The 20,502-nt window shown below is 45.0% G+C and overlaps 1 protein-coding gene across 1 annotated transcript in view; it reads right to left on the reverse strand.

The window, feature by feature from the left end:
- The window catches only part of SARS2 (seryl-tRNA synthetase 2, mitochondrial), a 206,352-nt gene that overhangs the window by 44,050 nt on the left and 141,800 nt on the right, over nt 1-20,502 (reverse strand). The window contains exon 9 of the mRNA XM_069206905.1: nt 7,375-7,483. Coding sequence (XP_069063006.1) covers nt 7,375-7,483 — 109 coding nt within the window. The remainder of the gene's footprint in view (nt 1-7,374; nt 7,484-20,502) is intronic.

Raw genomic sequence — 20,502 nt, forward strand, 5'->3', positions numbered from 1 at the left:
GTCCCCTGGACCGTGTGCCCACTGCCACTGCCCCCAGGTCCCTGTTGTTGTTGGGGTGGTGGGTTATCCTGGGTTCCCTGTAGTGGTGGACACACAGCTGATTGACGTGTCCTGGGGACAGAGGTATGGGCCCGCTGGGTGGGTGCTGTGCTGGTGTTTCCAGAGGGGGGAAGGTCTGTGGTGGCCTGTGCCTGTGTGAGGGGAACCGACTGTCCCGAGGCCCACAATGGTCCGGGCTGGTCATCTAGATCCAGGTGGACAGAGGTGCTGTTATCACTGTGGGCCTCTTCTGTGGGTGGAGTGGACATGTCTGGACCCTCCTGTCTGGTGACGTTGGGTAGTGGTCCTGCAGGGGTGTAAAGGCATGATTATTGCATCTGTGTGTGTCATGGTGTGCAATGGGTGGGTGACCGTGTACCCCAGTGCTGGCATTCCTGTGTGGGAGCTTGTGGGGGGTGTATGGGTATGTGCAGTGGCCATGCTTTAGTGAAGGGTGTCCATGCGTTGTTTTTGCATGCAGGGCTTGGTGTTGGGATGCGTGGTTTGTGATAGCAGTACATTTGTGAGGAGTTGGAGTGATAGGTGTGGGGGCGAGGGTGGGGGTATGTGATAGCATGCAGGTAGGGTGGGGGATGTAATAGTTAAGATTTGACTTACCAGAGTCCATTCCTCCACCGACTCCTGCGAGGCCCTCAGGATGCAGAATCGCCAAGACCTGCTCCTCCCATGTTGTTATTTTTGGGGGAGGAGGTGGGGATCCGCCGCCAGTCCGCTGAACCGCCTGGTGGTGTCTTGAGACCATGGAACGCACCTTCCCCCGTAGGTCGTTCCACCTCTTCCTGATGTCCTCCCGATTTCTTGGGTGTTGTCCCACTGCGTTGACCCTGTCGACTATTCTTCGCCATAGCTCCATCTTCCTGGCATTTGAGGTGTGCTGCACCGGTGATCCAAATAGCTGTGGCTCTACCCGGACGATTTCCTCCACCATGACCCTGAGCTCCTCCTCCGAGAACCTGGGGTGTCTTTGCCGTGCCATCGGGTGGTGTGGGTGATGTGTTGGGTGGTGTGTGTGGTGATAAGTGTGGTGATATGTAGTGTTGTGTGGTGTTTTGTGCGTGGAAGTTTTGTGAGTGATGGTGTTGTGTGCCTGTGAATGCTAGTTTGTTGATGGTGGTGTCTCTCCCTGGCCTTCTCTCTGTAATTGTGGTCGTAGGTGTTTGTGGGTGATGTGGGTGTGTGTTTTATATTGTATTGGGTGTGTGGGAGTGGTGTGTGTATGTGTATCAGGTATGTATTTCGAATTGTCCAATGTAGTTGTGTTTTGTAAGAGTGTGTGTATTTTGAGCGCGGCGGTGTGTACCGCCAATGGAATACCGCGGTTGAAAGTGGATTTGTGTGTCGTGATAGTGTGGGCGTATTTCTGTTGGCATGACGGTGGAGTTTAGTTTTCGCCAGTTTATCACTGACCTTTGGTGTGGCGGACTTGTGTGGGTGTCTGAATTTTGTCGGATTCCGAGATGTGGGTCATAATAGCTGTGCCGGAATTCCGCTGCCGCGGCGGTGTGTTGAATGTCTTCTGCACGGCGGTAAGCGGCTTTTACCGCCAATGTTGTAATGACCCCCCTAGTGTTGTTAGACTGCCAAACAGACAAGTCCCTTAAATGATGGAATCTCAGCAATTTAATGAAGGGGCGGTCATTTCACCTGTGCCTCAGACCACAATAACAACAGATGCATCCGTGACAGGTTGGGGAGCTCATCTCAACAACCTTACCATTCAACGGGAACAACTAAATTATAACATAAACCATTTAGAATTATTAGCTGTGTTCCTCGCCCTAAAAGCGTTTCAGCCGCTTCTCAAACATAAGACTGTCTTGATAAAAACAGACAATATGACCTAAACAAACAAGGCGGGACACATTCATCTCAACTGTCCCTTCTAGCCCAAACAATATGGAAATGAGCAATTCACAATCAAATTCACCTACTAGCAGAATACATCCCAGGAATCCACAATCAGCTAGCGGATCTCCTAAGCAGAACACACCAACAGATACACAAAGGGGAAATTCACTCTCAAGTACTTCATCAGTACGTTCAAAAGTGGGGGACACCAGAAATAGACCTATTCGCAACAAGCGAAAATGCAAAATGCCAAAATTTCGCATCCAGACACCCACACCCTCTGTCCAAGGGCAATGCTCTAAGGATCAACTGGTCAGGGATATTTGCTTACGCTTTTCCCCCTCTCCCCCTCTCCCACTACTGGTCAACAAACTGCGTCAGACTTCTCTCACCATGATACCCATAGCCCCAACGTGGGCACGGCAACATTTGTACATAACACTCCTAGACCTGTCAGTAGTACCTCACAACAAACTTCCAAACATACAGAATTTGTTAACACAAGGACAAATCAGACATCCAAATCCCAGTGCTCTCAACTTAGCGATTTCGCTCCTAAAATGATAGAATTTGGATACTTACAACTTCCATTAGAATGCATGGAAGTTCTCAAACAAGCATGCAAGCCTACAACTAGGAAATGCTATGCTAACAAATGGAAAAGATTTGTTTAATACTGTCAATCTAAAAATACTGACCCACTTACAGCATAACACAAGATATTGTATGCTACCTACTTCATTTGCAGAAATCAAATTTAGCTTTCTCATCTGTTAAAATTAATCTTACTGCCATATCATCATATTTACAAACTGTACAACATACCTCACTCTTTAGAGTCCCAGTTATTAAAGCCTTCATGGAAGGACTAAAACGTATTATTCCACCCAGAACACCACCTGTTCCTGCTTGGAATCTCAATACTGTACTCACCAGATTAATGGGCACACCTTTTGAACCCATGCATTCCTGTGAGATTCAATTCTTAACCTGGAACGTTGCTTTCCTAGTAGCTATTACTCCATTAAGAAAAGTTAGTGAAATACAAGCATTCACTCTTGAAGAACCTTTTTTCCAAGTACACAAACATAAAGTTGTACTTAGAACCAATCCCAAATTTCTCCCAAAGGTGGTATCACCTTATCACATAAACCAAACAGTGGAATTGCCGTCTTTTCCCACAGCCAGATTCAATTGCAGAAAGAGCCCTTCATACTCTTGACCTTGAAAGAGCTCTAATGTACTATGTGGATAGAACAAAATAATTCAGAAAAACAAAACAGCTTTCTGTTGCTTTTCAACAACCACATAAAGGGAATCCTATTTCTAAACAAGGATTAGCAAGATGGATTGTTAGATGTATACAAACATGTTACATCAAGGCAAAAACACAACTTTTAATCACACCTAAAGCACATTCCACTAGTAAAAAGGGTGCATCTATGGGATTTTTTAGGAAACAAACCAATGGCAGACATATGTAAAGCTGCCACATGGTCTACACCACATACATTTACAAAGAATTACTGTGTAGATGTATTTTCAAAGCAACAGGCCAATGTTGGTCAAGCTGTCTTAAAAACATTATTTCAAACAACTCCAACTCCTACAGGCCAGCCACTGCACTTCTTGGGGAGAGTAACTGCTTTGTAGTCTATGCATAGCATGCGTATCTGCAGCTACACATGCCATCAAATGGAAAATGTCACTTACTTAGTGTACATCTGTTCGTGGCATGGAGTGCTGAAGATTCACATGCACCCTCCCGCCTCCCCGGAAGCCTGTAATCGTTGCAGTTTATATATTTTTTGTACATATGTATATACATTTACATGGACATCTATCTTTACTTACTATTTATATATAACACTTATATTACTATACTCTATCACTCCTTCCTACACCCTTTTGCGGGAAATCAATCTAACAATGGAGTTGATGCCCATGCAGTCCTGTGACTCTGAAAATACTTCTTCGAAGAAAAACAACTTGTAAGACTCCAAGCCCAACACTTAATGGCGGAATAATGCATAGCATGTGGATCTGCAGCACTACATGCCACGAACAGATGTACACTGGGTAAGTGGCATTTTCCATATATATTGTCACCAGTTGTCTTGCAGCTCGCGTCTTCAAAGCAATGCACATACTTCAACCAACGCGTATCAACCGCAGCTTTTAGGCAGCAATAAAAAAGTCAAGCTAACTCTTGTGGTTATGTTTCTGCTAGAGAAGGATTGGACTTTTTTCTAGTGGTGGTTTTGATGCCATAAAGTAGCCCAGAAGGTTTAGATGCCTGCTGCCAAGATCAAATCTGTATTTTATTTGATTAGCTGAGTGGATTAGTGAAGCTGGCCAATACCTGCGCTATAATACAAATTAAATGTATGTGCGAGGGGGGCTATGGAGAGGTGAAGGGCATTTTTGCTTGGTGGTAGTGAGCAAATCCAAGGAGGTCGTTATGGGAGTGGGAGCACCAATATTGACTGTCGCACTGGGCGCTACAGGCGCTAAAGACTGTGACGATGGGTATGTGACAAGGTGAGGTAATAGTGTGTCTTTTATGTTTTTTGGAGTGTCTTGAGAGAACGTGCTGAAGAAGCAAAGGTAAGGTGATGTATCTTTCCTGTTGCACGCATCACATACACACTTAGCAGCAATTTTGTGACTGTTTACGTAGGCTAGTGTTTTAGCCAGTAGCAGAGATAGCGTCTTGTTGGATGACTGCCGCTCAAGCCCTAGCTCGGGATATGGAGGACAGCTCTGGCGTAGGATCAGAGACTGAGACAGCAGAGACTGAGGCAGCAGATACTAAGACAGTATCTGAGGGATAGGACAATGGAGCAGACTCTGGGAGTGAATTTTCAGTCAGAGAAGTTCCATTCAACAGCTCCTTTCCCGTGATTCTGAAGGAGGTGATGAGAACAGTGGTGATATCCCTTCGCAAGCACAGTTTGTGCAGCGGGTTAACCCAACCCAGAGAGCAGTTGCTTGCGGCGGCAAGCAGAGAGAGAGTGCTCTATTGGGAGCTCCCTAATTTAGTTCAGCCCCAATCCCACCACCCAAATCATATTGTGGTGACATCAAAATGTCCTATCACAAAACAACCTGGCTTTGTAAGGCAGGAACCTGCGTTGTTGGTCCTGGGCTCGGCGGCCCTATTGGGAAATCTACCAAACCCAGACATTTCTGGAACCTAGACACCCAGGGGAGTCCACGGACGTGTGGCTTGTGTGGATTTCCCAAAGCTTTCTGACCCAGAATACCCAGCAAAGATGAAATGTTGAATAGAAACTCTATTTTTTCTTGCATTTCCGTCACACAAACTACAGGAATATGCTGGGATCCCCAAAATGTCTACCACCCAGTGTTTCCCCACATGTCCTGATCAAAATGCTACCCCATTCGAGTGCCTGTACCTAGTGCCTGCATCAGGAATGGATTGCCCCTGGGTCAACAGTTGCCCTCATGTAAGGACTAACATTTTCCGTTGTGTGATCCATTCCTGTCACGGGCAATAGGCTTACCCACGCAAGTGAGGTACCATTTTTATGGGGACACTTGGAGGAATGCTGGGTTAAAGGAAGCTTGCAGCTCCCCTCAGATTCAAGAACTTTCCATCGCCGAAATTTGCAGCAAATGTGTTTTGTAGCCAAATTTCGAGGTTTGCAAAGGGGTTTGGGTGACAGAACCTAGTGAGAGCCTCACAGGTCACCCCATTCTTGATTCCCCTAGGTGTCTACTTTACATAAATGTATAGGTTTGGTAGGTTTGCCTAGCTGCCGGAAGAGCTACAGCCCAAAATCCACAGCTAGGCACTTAGCAAAGAACACATCATTTTTCAATGGAATAATGTGATGTGTCCATGTTGCGTTTTGGGGTGTTTCCTGTCACGGGCACTAGGCCTACCCACAAAAGTGAGGTACCATTTTTATCGGGAGACTTGGGGGAACACAGAATAGAAGAACACGCCTTATTGCCAATTGTCTTACTCTATATTTAAGCCTTCCAAATGTAAGGCAGTGTGTAAGAAAGAAGTTATTTTGAGAAATGCCCTGTAATTCACATGCAAGTTTCAGAATTCAGAGATGTGCCAATAACCGCAGTTTCTAAACTCCTTCTCTTGCACCCATTTCGGAAATACATAGGTTTCCTTGATACCTATTTTTCACTCTTAATATTTTAAATGAATTGCTGTATACCTGGTATACAATGAAAACCCACTGCCAGGTGTAACTCATTAATTGCCTCTGAGTAGCCTGGGTTCTTAATGAACCTAAAAGACCTATATATCCCCACAGCCAGGATGGACCAGCAACCATAAAAGTATATTGCTGGAAAACGTTACAGAAGATAACCTAGTCAGAAAGGGCCGCTTTTTTTCAACTCAATTTCAATATTTTTATTTTATTTCAACTGTTATTTTCTGTAGGAAATCTTGAAGGATCTACACAAATGACCCCTTGCTGAATTCAGAATTGTATCTACTTTTCAGAAATGTTTAGCTGTCCGGGATCCACCATTAGTTTCACTCCCATTTCCGTCACTAACTCGAAGGAGGCTGAAAGCACAAAAAATAGTAAAAATGGGGAATGTCCCAGTAAAATGCCAAAACTGTGTTGAAAAATTTAGTTTTCTGATTCAAGTCTGTCTGTTCCTGAAAGCTGAGAAGATGGTAATTTTATCACAGCAAACCCTTTCTTGATCCCATTTGCAGGGGGGAAAACAGATGCTTTCTTCTGCAGCACTTTTTCCCCATTCTTCCCCAAAACCTCACATGTTAGCTGTATTTTGGTTAATTTCTATGTCTCCTCCAGGGGAACCCACAAACTCTGGGTAGCTTTAGAATTTCCAGGATGTTGGAAAAAAAGGCTGCACATTTGGTGTGCATAGCTTATGTGGACAAGAAGTTATGGGGGCCTACATACATACTACTCCAAATAGCCAAAAAAGGGGTCAGCAGCAAAGGGGTAAAAGAAGGCCCAGCTAGGTCAGAGAGTAAGCCATACCAGAGTCTGGGGAACTCAGCAGCATACATTGATAACAACATAAAGATACTCATATATCAGACTATGTGGAACATACATATAAGCTTGAAAGGACTTTACACTGAGGTACTCACAGTATAAACACAGTTCATGAACATTGGGAAGCAAGAATGTAGCACACTCTGCAATTAGCACAACAGAAGATCTCGAAACACAGTTAAAGAGAACGATCACTTCCAAATAATAGCAGGTTGCAATGGTGATATTTAATATTAAAATTAGTAGCAAGCTGCTAATTCCAATTACATGGGTTCAGCAGGATTGATTTTTAAGAAGAAAATTATATATTCACCAAATTCACATCTCACAAACATGACGACCACCCATCCCACACTATCCCTAGGGGTGGTATTAAGTAGCCGGGCTTGTAATGACAAACGTGGCCTCTTTAGCTGTGTCTGAAAGGATCTGCTCTTACCAGCAATGCCCACCTCTGCAGTTCCAGCCAGATTGAGATCTTCAAACCTTGAGGGATCCAGGCTATAAACTTGGGAAGAACTGGCATTTGGACGCATTCCACAGCCTTCCTGGTAAAGAGCAATCAATATGGTAATACACATGAATAGCTGCACCTGAACCAGTTTATACAGAAAAGGTCTGACCCCCAAACACTCAGAAGTTCAGAAGCCAACTATTTGTTCCAAAATACACACAGTTCATTACATTGCCTGCAAGACAAATCTTGCAAAACTGGCCTTATATGCACAAGAGTGTAATATCTCATCTTTAAGGCCCAATGTCTCTAATACAGCAGAGCAACAAGTGACCAACAAGTCCCAATCACATTCACAAGAAGCGCAGCATGGGAAGGAAATGAAGATGAAAAAAAGCACGGTAAGGAAATTAAAATGAAAAGAACATAACACAGGAAATAAAAAAAAAATTTAAACTGAGGGGCTGAATAAGCCTGAGAATGTGTGAGAATGAAGAAATTCTATGTCAGGAGTAGAGTCGATGATTATGCTCAAACTTACTTCACTTTATTTTCTCCGCCAGCCATGTAAATACTTGAAAAAGTTCCTTTACCATTAACACTTGGGAAGAGATGTACAAGATCACTACCAATCCTCACAAAGGCTGGCTCTTACTCCTGAGATAGACACAAGTATGGCCACGTTTTTGGCAAAGTATGTCTGTGACCCCAAGAAGGGCACAGACTTCTCCTGGGGATGATACCAGGACAAGCTCATGGATGTCACAGGCCCTCTAAAGCAGATCCTAGGTATGTTTGAGGGGGGGGCAAAGAATCAGGTTTCTTCATGTCTGCAGAGATCTTATATAGTTGGGCACAGTGGGCCATTATCTTTCTTGGAAAGTGACTGCAGCGCCACCTCTGAACTGGATTACTCTGCATAAAGGACCCTCTTCAGGAAACAGTTTATCAAGGAACCTAGCAAGTCTGTGGAAACCTTTAGCTCCTTAGGACAAGGAGAAGGCGCCCAAGATCAGAATCTTCACCTCTAAGGTTTTTACCAGGGCCACATTGTCAAGGGGTGCTCGGCCAAATGCCTCCACTTTCAAGCCTTTTCCAGAGGGGAAGGATCCAGATGTGCCAATGGCAGGACCAGAACAGATTCAGAGGTTTCTTCCCCTTCAGAGGTTACACAGCCGCTGTGGACCCCAAGGCACCTTCAGAAGCAATGGCAATACTGGATCCAGTAACGGTGAGTGTTCACCTTACTTCCCAATTAAAGTTAGGAGGTAGGTCAGCAAACTTTCTACCTATTTGGACAGCAGTGATCTCAGATCCTTTGGTGTTGCAGATGGTGCAGGGTTTTCACATCAAGCTCTATAGATTCCCCACACAACCCTTCCACCCACGCCCCAGCACAATGTTGGCACAAGAGGCTTCTCTTGTAGATGTGGAGTTGTCGGACCTCTTCGGCAAAGGCGTAGTGGTCCCCAAGCAGGTGCACTCTGGGGGTTTCCTAAGCAATGTATTTCTTGTGGAAAAGCAGGACAGGGTCATCATCCCATCATAAATCTCAGGCAGTTGAACTAGTGGCTGGTCAAGATGTAGGGGATTCACTTTTTAAGCGACACCTCAAGGCCCAACCACTGGCTTATCTGCCTGGACTTCAAGACCTCTTACTTCACAATCTTTGTCTATGCTCCTCAACACCAATGCCATCAGTTCTAATGGAGGTCCCAGATGTTTTAGTTTTCAATCCTCCCACTTGGCCTCTCATCAGCACCATGGTGCCTTACCAAGATGCAAAAGTTAGAATTGGAGTGCCTGTGGTTCAGGAGAATCCATCTGATAGTCTATTTAGACAACACCCTTTTTGTGAAGCCGTGCCCCAAGAAGCTGTCGAAACAACAGACCGTCAACCTCATGGAGTCCCTGGGTTTCGGAGTCAATGAGAAAAATATCCATCCTGTCCCCAATCTGCAGGATCAAGTTCTTGTGGTTCATGATAGACTCTTTGAAGGCGACCCTAAGGCTTGTTGTGTGACTCTTATGATTCCACAAGACTGCTGGACTTGGGGCGGTGGCACCTCTGCTTGTGGGTGACTGAGTCTCTCCCACACCGGTTCGGCAACTGCCGGCCCAACCCTACCAGCTTGCTAGCACTACCTCATCCAGACCCCACAAAGGGTGAAGCTGATTTGTGGCAGTCTAGCACATGAAACTCTAGTGACTTCTCAGGGGGTTGTGGTGAACGAGCCATACTTTTTTTCTCCCCTTAGCAACGAGTCTCGTACAAACACACAGACAAAGAAGGAGATGCAGGAGAGTTTTCAATAGATTTATTGAAAAGACTGAAATCAAAGATAAAATTCATGAGCTATGAGGATTATGAAACATAACAGAGTTAGGGTTGTGAAAATCAGTGATATAAAGATGAACAATCCCAACATAATGCAATTAGCACGGATAACTTACTCCTACCTAACACCTAATCTCTAGCCTATAGTGAGAGCATGGCAGAGTTAGCCCAGTCTGTCTGCTCTGAGTCCATGAGCGACGCACCCACCCTTATTACCTTGGAACAAGGGTCTGCCTTCTGTCTCCTGATCTGACTGCAGAAACAAGGCTGAGGTCGACTGCAAAATGGTGTGCCGCATGGATGGAAATTCCTCACCGGAAGGACCCCTCTAGTGATCCTTGGCCCACATGGTATTTATATAGGTAAACACGTTTTGATCTGCAGGTTAGGCCTGATGTGAACATGTGCGTAAGTAATCGATTGTTTGCGCACTCTTGTGGTAGCAATTTCAAACATTATCTTGTACCGTTCTCATTCTGTTCTTGTCAATCCTAGGGCAGGGAACATGATAGAAAATGGCATGCATACTAATGATAAATACCCTTTGGCTAAATGACAACTGATAATGAAAATAAAACATCACTGCTGAAAAGCAGGGCATTCTAAAATGAATAAAATTAATAAATGAAAACAGAACAGTGTATCTAGGTAAAAGGGCACAGGCCACAGGCCTCAGCTAAGCTAAAATATATGTGCCTGAACAGGACAAAAAAGGGCCCACGACAGCTTGGCATCCAAAAAGATGACCAAGATCCAGCACAAGCTAAGAAATACTCTTCACAGATGGATTTCTTCCCTACGCCAGATTGCATGTGAGGTGGGCTTCCTTTCATATTCTATTCATACCATCCTTCTGGGCTCTCTTCACTACAGAGCTCTCCAATGCCACAAGGCTTTCCATCTCCATAAGGTACTCATTTACTCAGAAGTGGTCCCACTCTCTGAGGAGGCCGAGACAGAAATTGCATGTCTTTTCCATATGGAGGCATGGAATCATTCAACGATTTTCAGCGCAAAGCCAGATTTGGTGATTGATTCAGACGCCAGCAGAACCTGCTGGAAAGCCACAGGAAGAGAGTGGTGCGCTCAATAGCAGAAATTGCACATCAATTGCCAGGAGCTGCAAGTGTAGTCCTTTGCAGCCCACTACTGGATAAAGGGCAAGATTCAATGTTGTGTCCTCTGGATGGACAATACAGCACGTTCACTTTATTGACCACTTGGGAGGCATAAGGTTTCAGACCATCTAGGATCTAGCCAAATACTTCTGAGCTTATTGCCTGGAGAATCAGTTCGTGGTCTCAGCAGAGTATCTGCCGAGGTCATCCAACCAGGTGGCGGACTAGCACCTGAGACACATCTAGGACTCGTATGGAAGCTTGATCTGACAGTATTTCACTCTCAGCTAAATAAATTGGGTCTGTTCTCAGTCTGCCTACTTGCATCTCACTTAGATTAACAACAGCACTGATTCTTCAGCTGGAGGACACATCCAGGATCAGCGGCAACAGACGTTTTCCTACACGATTGGTCGACTGAGCAGAAATACGCCCTTCCCTCATTCTCCATGTTACGTTAACGCGCCTCCGCCTAGATGACAGGACAGCAGGTAGAACTGGTGGTGGTGACTGCACTCTGGAAGCCTCAAGTCTGGTTCTGTCTGAACTTTCCTTAGATTTTTCAGTCCTCTTTCCCCTTTTCTAACTCTTAGTCAGGATCTGTCAGGGAATCCCCACAGATTGATTCTAGAGGGTACACTCAGTCTCATAGCATGGCGGATTACAAGGAATTGTGGAAAGTCTTAGGACTTTTGTGACAAACTGAGGACCTCGTTTCAAAGGCATGGGCGGACTGAACTGTCAAGCAGCACAGATTGGCCTGTTTTAAGTGAGGCACCTGTACCCACAGTGGCAAGAATTGTAGATACTTTACATTTCTGGCAGATTTGGCCTCTACAGGTCTGTAAACACCTTCCGGTCGGTCATTTGTGTAGGGCACTTCCATTTAGAAGGCTATCTGGTGGGAGACCGTCCCTTGGTGAGGAATCGGTTGAGAGATATCCGCCTCTCTCTTCTCCCAGAATCTCATTATTCTGTTATGTGGGTTGTGCAAAGCAACAAGTAGGACTATCTGGGAAACAGCTAATATGCTTAATTCCTTGCATATGCATCTCAAATATCCGAGCTATCAATGTAACAGGTACGATTTTTACCCCTGAAGGAGTTACCTTTAACATTTCAAGAAGACCTTAAAGTAAGTCCACGATTGTGTCATACCCTTATTTTCGGTATGTTCCAAAACCTTTGTATGGTAATGTTTATCAAATATTATGACTGAGAAGGTTTATCCCCAGAAGAACAACAGTTATTAATTGCTTTAAGGAAGCCTCACAGGGCAGTGTCTTTGCCCACAACAGCTATATGGGTTTGACAGATTATGCAGCAGGCCGGCATATATACCAAATCCTTTGGTACACGTTTGGTCAGAGCCCCCATGGCTTTTAAAACGTTTGTTCTGGCTGCCAGGCTGGAGGACATTATTAATGTTACAGGATATTCTTAATGCTGCAGACTCGTCTTCAGATTCTACCTTTAAGAGGTTTTACTTGAAACTGTTGCAGATGTGACTTCTCTGGTGGTAAGTAAGATTTGAACCAGCATAACCCTTACCTCCAGACCTGACACAGAATGAACAATTTCCTAGCTACTGTAACAGAAAGTTTCAATTTTATTAAAGACAGAGAAGCGAGAATTATCCTGCTTTAGTACTGGATGTTACTCCTCCCTCCCAAACAAGTAGGATGGGACTGTAGGATCGTTCTTTTGGATAGGCAAACTCTTAGTGCTTCAAAGTATGGCCCAGGAAGACGGATATGTGGAAAGATTTATGACAATAATGTATATATGACACTGTCTTGTATTTTCTGTGATTTGTTGGTGAACTACTCTATAAATGAGCTACAGTGGTAAATCCTATATTGCTCCACAGTGATTGAAGACTCCAAGCAGGACTCAGTTGCTTACAAATGTGAGCTCCTGTCCTATGAAGAAAGAGGGAGCATGACAGCAGACAGAGGACTCTGAAGGGCAACCTTTGTGCTAACATGTATTCATCTCACCAAAGTGTTAATGGGAAAGGAACTTTAAGTGTTTACATTGCTACTGGAGAAAATAAATTAACAGAAGTTTGGGCATAATTCTCGACTCCTGTCCTTAACAGAATTGAAATTTAAGCAAAAAAAAAAGAAACCCTAATGAAGAAAATGGATCACTTGTTTCGCTCATTCTCTGCTCTCCCTTACTCACTTGCTATATAGTTTAAAGTGGAGGGGGTAATATATTTTTCTGGCTACTCCCTTGATTAACTCTTAGGGACTCAGTAAAAGTCTAACAAGATAGACAGTGAAAATCATTGGTTCCCTAACAGACTGGCACTGGTTCCGACCACCTCATTCAGAGGTGAGGAACCTGCCTAATTTCTAATTGTCGAGTCTCATCCAGCTCTGCTGATGTTATCAACATCCTGATCGGCAGCTACAGCAGAATCACAAAGACATTGAAATTCCAGCCCTAATCAATGTGGTCCGTTCAATGCTAATTCTTCCTGTTCACATTCATCATGGGGTGGGCATTCTCACTGAGGCCCTAATTCACAAGGGTATACTTAGACCTAAAGTCAAAGTTTACCTTTGTGAATTGGGCCCTCAGGCTTCAGGACTAAACTTAGACTTCAGTTCTAAGTTTAACTTTGTGAATTGGGTTCTGATTCTTTATGTTCATTGCTGCCATATATCACACAGCAGTTGAAAGCAGGAAAACAGCAAACATGTCCCCCACTGGGTGGAAACTCCCAATGCACTACGGACATTCATTTTTCGATTTTCAGAAAGAAATACCCAGCTTTAGGATCCTGTTTCTGCAAAAAACATAAACAAGCTGCACTGGACACATGGACGACATTGCAGTTTTGCAGAGAGTGCTCCTGCTACATCAGAGGAAGCACTTTCAGTGGAAAACTCCATACCAACAAAGGCAGTGGAGTCAAAGCAGGTCTGATAGAGACAGGGTCTCAGTTGTTTGAGTGGTCTGTTTGCTTGTTCTTCAAACTTAAAATGATGCCCTAAAACTTCACTGTTTGTTCTTAATGGCTTAATGAAGTTTATCTGTGGTTTAAAAAATGTAATCTTAAACTTTGCTTTTATTGAGAACTTTTGAAATCCCCAATTTCCATTAAATGTATACTACTGGAACTCTGCTCTGTTCATCTTATTATGGGAAGACTGTTTTCACTCCTGAAATCTCCCAGCTATTGAAAACCCAGAACTGGTGGAACTTGATAATTTCACCAGAAAATCTCTATTCTACTTTTTTGTATCTGCCTTTTTGGAAACTATTTCTATGGAATGTGTTGTAAGCTGCCTGATTCACTGCTGCACGTGAGAAATGTATGCTGCAGGTAATTTGACCTCGTCTGACGACTGAATAGTCTCGTAGGTTTGTGAGGTATGTTGGCTTGGCCTTCTATTTATTAAGTGCAGGACTGATAAGACTTCATATTTCAAGCCCTTACAATAACTATGTCTTTTTCATTGAAAGAGTCCAGATTGCCTTCATGTCAAAAAAGAGAGTAAATATTTTCTGCTGCATGTTTTTTGGCAACCAAGAGTAGGGAGATGCGGATATGCGTATTGAGCTGGACTTTGTGAGACACTTGATCCTTGTTTGAGCACTGTTTATTCATGGAGAAACGCAGTTGAACGCCGGACAACTTTAAGATTATTGGTGCGCAAATGCCATCCAGTAAGCTAACAAGCAGATCCAGCAAGCATGACCTCTTTTTAGGAGGCAATCTCCCCATCCCATGTTTGGGGGAAATGCCAAATGTTGCATTTTGTAGCATAAAGTTGAACAAAATAGCCTAAAAATCCAGAACTTCTGAAGGAATGTCCCTGAAATAGTCCAAACATTATCCTGTGGAATCAAACGTGCATTCTCAGGGGTGTTGACAGCCAACCTTCCTTATATACGCATACGTTTCACTATGAAATATATCGCAAAGACTCCTGGGCTTCTGTTTTATTTAAAATCACATGTTTCTCAAATTAAATTTTGATTTCTGCTTGCAGATGGATGCACTGCTTGGTTGTTCCAACCCTTATCAACAAGCCATTTTATATTTTCTGCGTACTTCGTTTCAAAGTGAGGGTAAAAACGCCACGTATGGAGGCATTCCAGAGAGATTTTCTGCCAGTGTCTCAGTCCATTGCACGTTTTGTTCAAAGGTGCTCTCTCACAGCCCACAGCACTGCAAAAGATGGATTTAGCTACCAGAACTGTGCTTTTAGATCAGGTCCTGCCACTATTACTGTGTATCTGGTTCTGTGCAACTAACCTATCTAGCACTTAAGTCTTGCTATGTTAATAATGTGCAATCAGTGAAATAATTAAATATGTTCCTGCGCAGGGATATATCTGCGGCTCTCTTTCAGAAAGAAATAGATTATGAGGTACCCACATTTCTTTATATGCTTTGCATTTCTTATGTCGAGGAATTACCTCACTAGGTAATGCTGAGAGCCAATTTCCCTGACCCAAGGTGCCTACAATTGTGCGTCCATAGAAGAAGACAAGCTAAACTACACACACTTGCTCATACACAGTTCTCTCTTTCTCCCTGTACATTGTCTTTCTCTCTGTTGCACTTACTTATGCTTTGTGCTTTTAATTCATTTTCACTTTTTCTCTATTTGTTTCATTCCAATGTCTCACTCCTCTTTCCTCTCTTGCCTATTTCCTTCCCATGGACAGAATACCAGGTTAGAGGCATTTCGGAGACCGAACATTTGAATGGGGCAGTGACAGGGGTGTCTCACCTGAGGTAAATGTGCTCACAGCATGGCCACCTTTGCATGCTGCACGCCAGACCATTCCTTGTACTTACAACATATTTTGCTTCATTCGCTCGCAGTGCTGTTAATATGTGTCTTCCAGCAACCCCTTGCACTCCTGGCTGTTTCCAGATATTGGTGTTCTCTCCTTTCTGTGACACAAAGCCATATAACGGGGAAACCAAAATTCTGCTTGTCTTCCAGACAATGCACAACACTGATGGGCACTAAAAGACTTACAGCTGATGCAACTAATTTGAATGTTTTACTTACACGCAGTACTCATACAGCAGACCTGTAGAGTAATTTACCTTATAGCTAGGCATCCTGGAAGGGAGATCGCCAAGCTCTGGGATGGTAGTGCAAAGAAGTCGGTGCACTCAGGCAGCGATGGCTGCTGATACCACACCACGAGTGACAAGGTGGGAAAGATGCACCCTTGCTGATTGTGGCACAGTCTTCGGTAGCACAGGCCTTGAGCCTACAGCACCCTTGTGTTTAATCAGCAACAGTTCTGTGTGTCATGGGTGGGTGTGGCTCTACAGCATCTCAGGATGCAAAGGCTTTGGGCTGGTAATAGGCAAAGCCTGGAAAAAACTGTAACAGGGGCACATGCGAACTAGCGCATGTGTCTGTGAGAAGAGTCATGACTCTGCCTGACCATTGCACAGAGGGAAGGTCAGACTGATGGCCTGACGGCATGATCGGACTCCTTTTAGTCTAGCTAATGCCCCCCCTTCTCCACCTAAGCATCCTGCCAAATGCCTCGCTTAGCTGTATCCTATACTCAATATCGAGAGATGGTTAGTTACCCTGGAATCTTTGAAACTGGCCTTCCTGATACAGTGGACCTAGCAGCCCGCCTCTTTAATGACTGGCTCTCTGCGTCGCTGAAAGTGGTTCTTTACTGAAGGTGCCCAGGGTCCGCAGAGCTCGGTGGGATGGCAGGTCTACCTTTCATCTGGCCCGTGGACTCCGGAATTTGCTGCCCCTGGACTTGTGCTCTCTAGATCATGAACTCTCTTTTCGCAAAGCCTTGAATAGCTGGCTCTGTGATTGCTAACTCCTTACTCCATGGTTCCGTCCTTGTCTTGGGTAGTGCTGGGAGGCCTCTGGGTAGCCATGCGCTTTACTCGGGAATAGAATAGAATGGCCTGATATGCTTGCCACTCTGCCTGAAATAAAACTAAAATGAAATACTAGGCAGGCAATGGGGTAGGGGCGTGGCCCTTATGCTTCTATTAATGAGCCGCTGTTGGAAAAACATTAGACAATACTCTTTAATCACCCCTTGTATTTTTTTTAACCACTGAAATGTGCAAACAGGTACTGTCTAAAGAACATTTACAGACATGTCTTCCTCTAGTAGAACAGATACTCTGCAAGCCCACCAGAGGTACTCCATATTTCAAAAAGCGACATTCAGCCAAAGTGTACCTTTAATCACAGTGGGTCAAACATCTCTACTTCCCAGGTGTGAGGTGAGTTGTGGTGGTAGCAGGATATTACAATTCAGGGTACAGGCCTTTTTTATGTGCATCCTGGATTGCTGTGAGTGCGCTAAGGGCAGTCTCTGGTAAAGCTCTTACTAGCCCTTATCTCTTTTCAAATGGACATGTGTTTGAATATGTTTCACCGGAAATCCACTTGGAGAACGGTGGCTGTCCATTTGAAACACCATATAAATGAATGCATAACATGGGAGTTTTCCCTTGCAGTGTGGTGGCTGCCCATGCAGATGTGCTTTGACTGTTTCCACTACAGAGGCTAGGCTTTGCAGAGGCAAGGTTTCCGCTTGGTCTGCAGCACAGCCATGAACCCGAACGTGGTCTGCGCGGGCTGTCCTGGCTTCACACAGTTCAGCAGCTCAGTCTGGGGAACGGCGCACTGAGGAGAGGGCCCCAGTGGCCTTCGGGGTGCGGAGAACCGAGGAGAGCGCACACCAGTATTCCCTCTGCATCTTTTATGCGCAGGATTTGGCACAGGTCCCAGGCTTTTACTACGTTTATGCTTTTGTGCCTAATGGAGTAAGTGGCAACATTGTTATTTTTTGCTATTGCTTCTGGAGGGCAGGTGTGGATAGCTTTTTTCATCATGTTGGCAAATGCCTTTCACCATACCACTTTTTAAGTAAGGAGAAAGTTTGAATGCAGGGACAGAGCGTAGAGAGAGAGGAAGGAGTATTCAGGTCTGAACCTTCGTGCAAGCAGCAGGTACAGCTATTTGCTCCATGACTATTTCTGTACTGCTCTGTTGGAGGGAGCCTTCTTCCTACCTTGAAAATATCTGTCTCCTCCATACCCTCTCTTCACCAATCCATCAGGTTTTGGAGAGTGGCGTAGTGAAATAGAGGTGTATAGTGCACCTGTGCCCACTTTATGGGCAAGGAGAGAAATTTTAGAAGCCTGCGCAGTGATCTTGAATATTAAAGCTCATCTCAGAAGTGGCCAGGGGGTGATTGTGTTGTGGAACTCATGGTCTGGCTTAATGTTTTTCACTGTCTTCAGGGCACAGGCTCTCATTACCCAGTGAGGCACAGGCTAATCCTGTAGTGTAGGCCCCGGATGAGCCCAAGTGTCATGGGGAGGCCTAAGTACCAGCGAGTAGGCTCCGGAAGGCAACGCTAGGTGCGGCTTCAGACACTCAGAAGAGATGTTTTACCCTGCTTACCTCAAAGAATTGGGCTCATCATTTATTGAATTAATTTTTGGGGCATCTCAAAAGCTCCATTCTGGCAAATTAACACCAATTAGATCATGCTGGAAGACTAAGTCCAACCAGCTTTGTAAGAAATAAATCCATTTAAATGTCTTAAAAGGCACTGCACCTATTCTAACTTCTTTCTCAAAACCAGAGGGAAAACAGGGGACACTCCCAAAAGAGCAAAACTCTAAACGAGATAGCAGCGAATAAGGAGACTCTAATGGCTAAAATTGCTGTTTCTGAGGGTGGGTCCGTCATACTTTCTATTGCAGATCACATTTTGCCTGATATGGACAATAATATCAATAGTAACTCCATGTGTGTTCAAAAATCTGATCAATCAAATATTACTCCCTCGATCTGTCAAAAACCTCAACACAATGGACCCAAATTATTGGGGGGCCTCGGACGTGCCCACCATATGTACGTACCCGAACAGCATGATTACGATAATTTCTTGGAATGTCAATGGGTTGATAGATATCATCAACTGTCCTGAGATACATTAAAAGGTATCGTCTTAATATTGACCTCCTGCGAGAGACACATCTGGTAGGTAACCATTGTGCCTTTTTGGGCCAGTTCGGTTATGATCGGGTTTATCATGCTGGTTTTTCAAGGGAATCGAGGTGGGTAGCACTCATGCTCCATAAATCACTACCCATGGATTTGTCCACAATTGTGGGCGCATACTCATCAACCTGCGGCTCACCACACTGAAGTTAGGACAGACTGGTTATGGCTCCCCTCGCTGGACATCCTGACCTTGACATCGGTCCAGATTCTTGCCCGTGGTACCTCTTACCATGCCCCTCCCTACTTATGTGATGGGGCATTCCCCGACCCTCAAACTTACGCCCACTGTGGCACTTCAGCACCTAGTACCTGAAAGACCCTGAATGTGTAGCAGTCATAGACCAAGAGCTACAGAACTATTTCCGAGAGAACTCTGAGTCGGTGGTGTCCGCAATGACACTCTGGGTGGCTGGTAAACCCTCCTTGAGGGGGGATCATTAAAGGACATGTTAGGTGGTGAGATAAACTAGTCTCGATATATAGCTAAGCAGGAGCGTAAAATAGCTGACCTTCAGAGCCTGGGTCCAGAGTCAGATGGCAAGGAGTGGAGGAGACAACTGACGATGCTGTGGACTGAGCCTCGGCAGGTGTCCCTTGCAGAGGCTAGGCAATGTTGGCAGGCCTCCACCCAAAGAGTGTATGAGAAGGGGGATAAGACCGGGAAGTTGCTGTACTGGTTGGTGACTTGTGACGATACCGATCATTACGGATAGACCGGATCGGTGCAGGAGGAGCTGTCTGAGATCGCTCATACCTTTGGCGTATACTACAGGGATCTCTATGCTAGGGTCCCGCAGGCTTCGGGGGAACAAGAGAACCCTATTCTTAATGATATCCCATTGCCCTCTATCCCGCCCTCTCTGGCCATGGAACTCAACCTACCCCTGACAAAGGAGGAGGCGGATGCGGCCATCTCAGACCTTCAATCAGGAAAGACCCCTGGCTCTGAATGGTCCCCATTGAATACTACGAGAAGTTCCAGTCGCCCCATTTGTTGACTGTTTATGTGGAGGTGCTCCAATGCAGTTCCTTCACCCCGGGCCTCAACTGTGCTACAACTGTGGTCATACCCAAGGGCGATCTGCCCCGCGACCAATGTACCTCTTACCGCCCCTTATCGCTGATCAACGTTGACTTAAAAATATATGCAAAGATTCTGGCAACTCGACTGGCCTGTACAATGTCCTATCTAATCAACCCTGATTAATGTGGATTCTTGCTGGCCGAAGAACAAGACACTGCATTTGACTGGTCCAGGTGGCACTCTCGCAGACGGAGCAGCTGGCGGGGGCGTTGGCGTTCCAATTTGTGGATTTCCGTAAGGTTTGATACACTGGCTTGGGAATTCCTGGAGGGTGTACTGCTACAGATGAGCTTCGGTTCAATTTTCCAGAAAATTATCTATCTTCTTTATCAGAACCCAATGGCTCAGGTGCAGGTCAATGGCATCATGTCAGATCAATTTCCGATTGGGCAGGGCACGCATCAGGGGTGCCCCTATACCCTCTGCTATTTGCCCTAGCCATTGAGCTGCTGACTTGCCTCTTACGCAGCGACCCACTGATTAGCGGTTGGAGGTGGGGGTTGTCCCTGTTTACCAATGATGTCA

The sequence above is a fragment of the Pleurodeles waltl genome, chromosome 9 (genome assembly GCF_031143425.1).
Source record: "Pleurodeles waltl isolate 20211129_DDA chromosome 9, aPleWal1.hap1.20221129, whole genome shotgun sequence".
Classification (NCBI taxonomy): Eukaryota; Metazoa; Chordata; class Amphibia; order Caudata; family Salamandridae; genus Pleurodeles; species Pleurodeles waltl.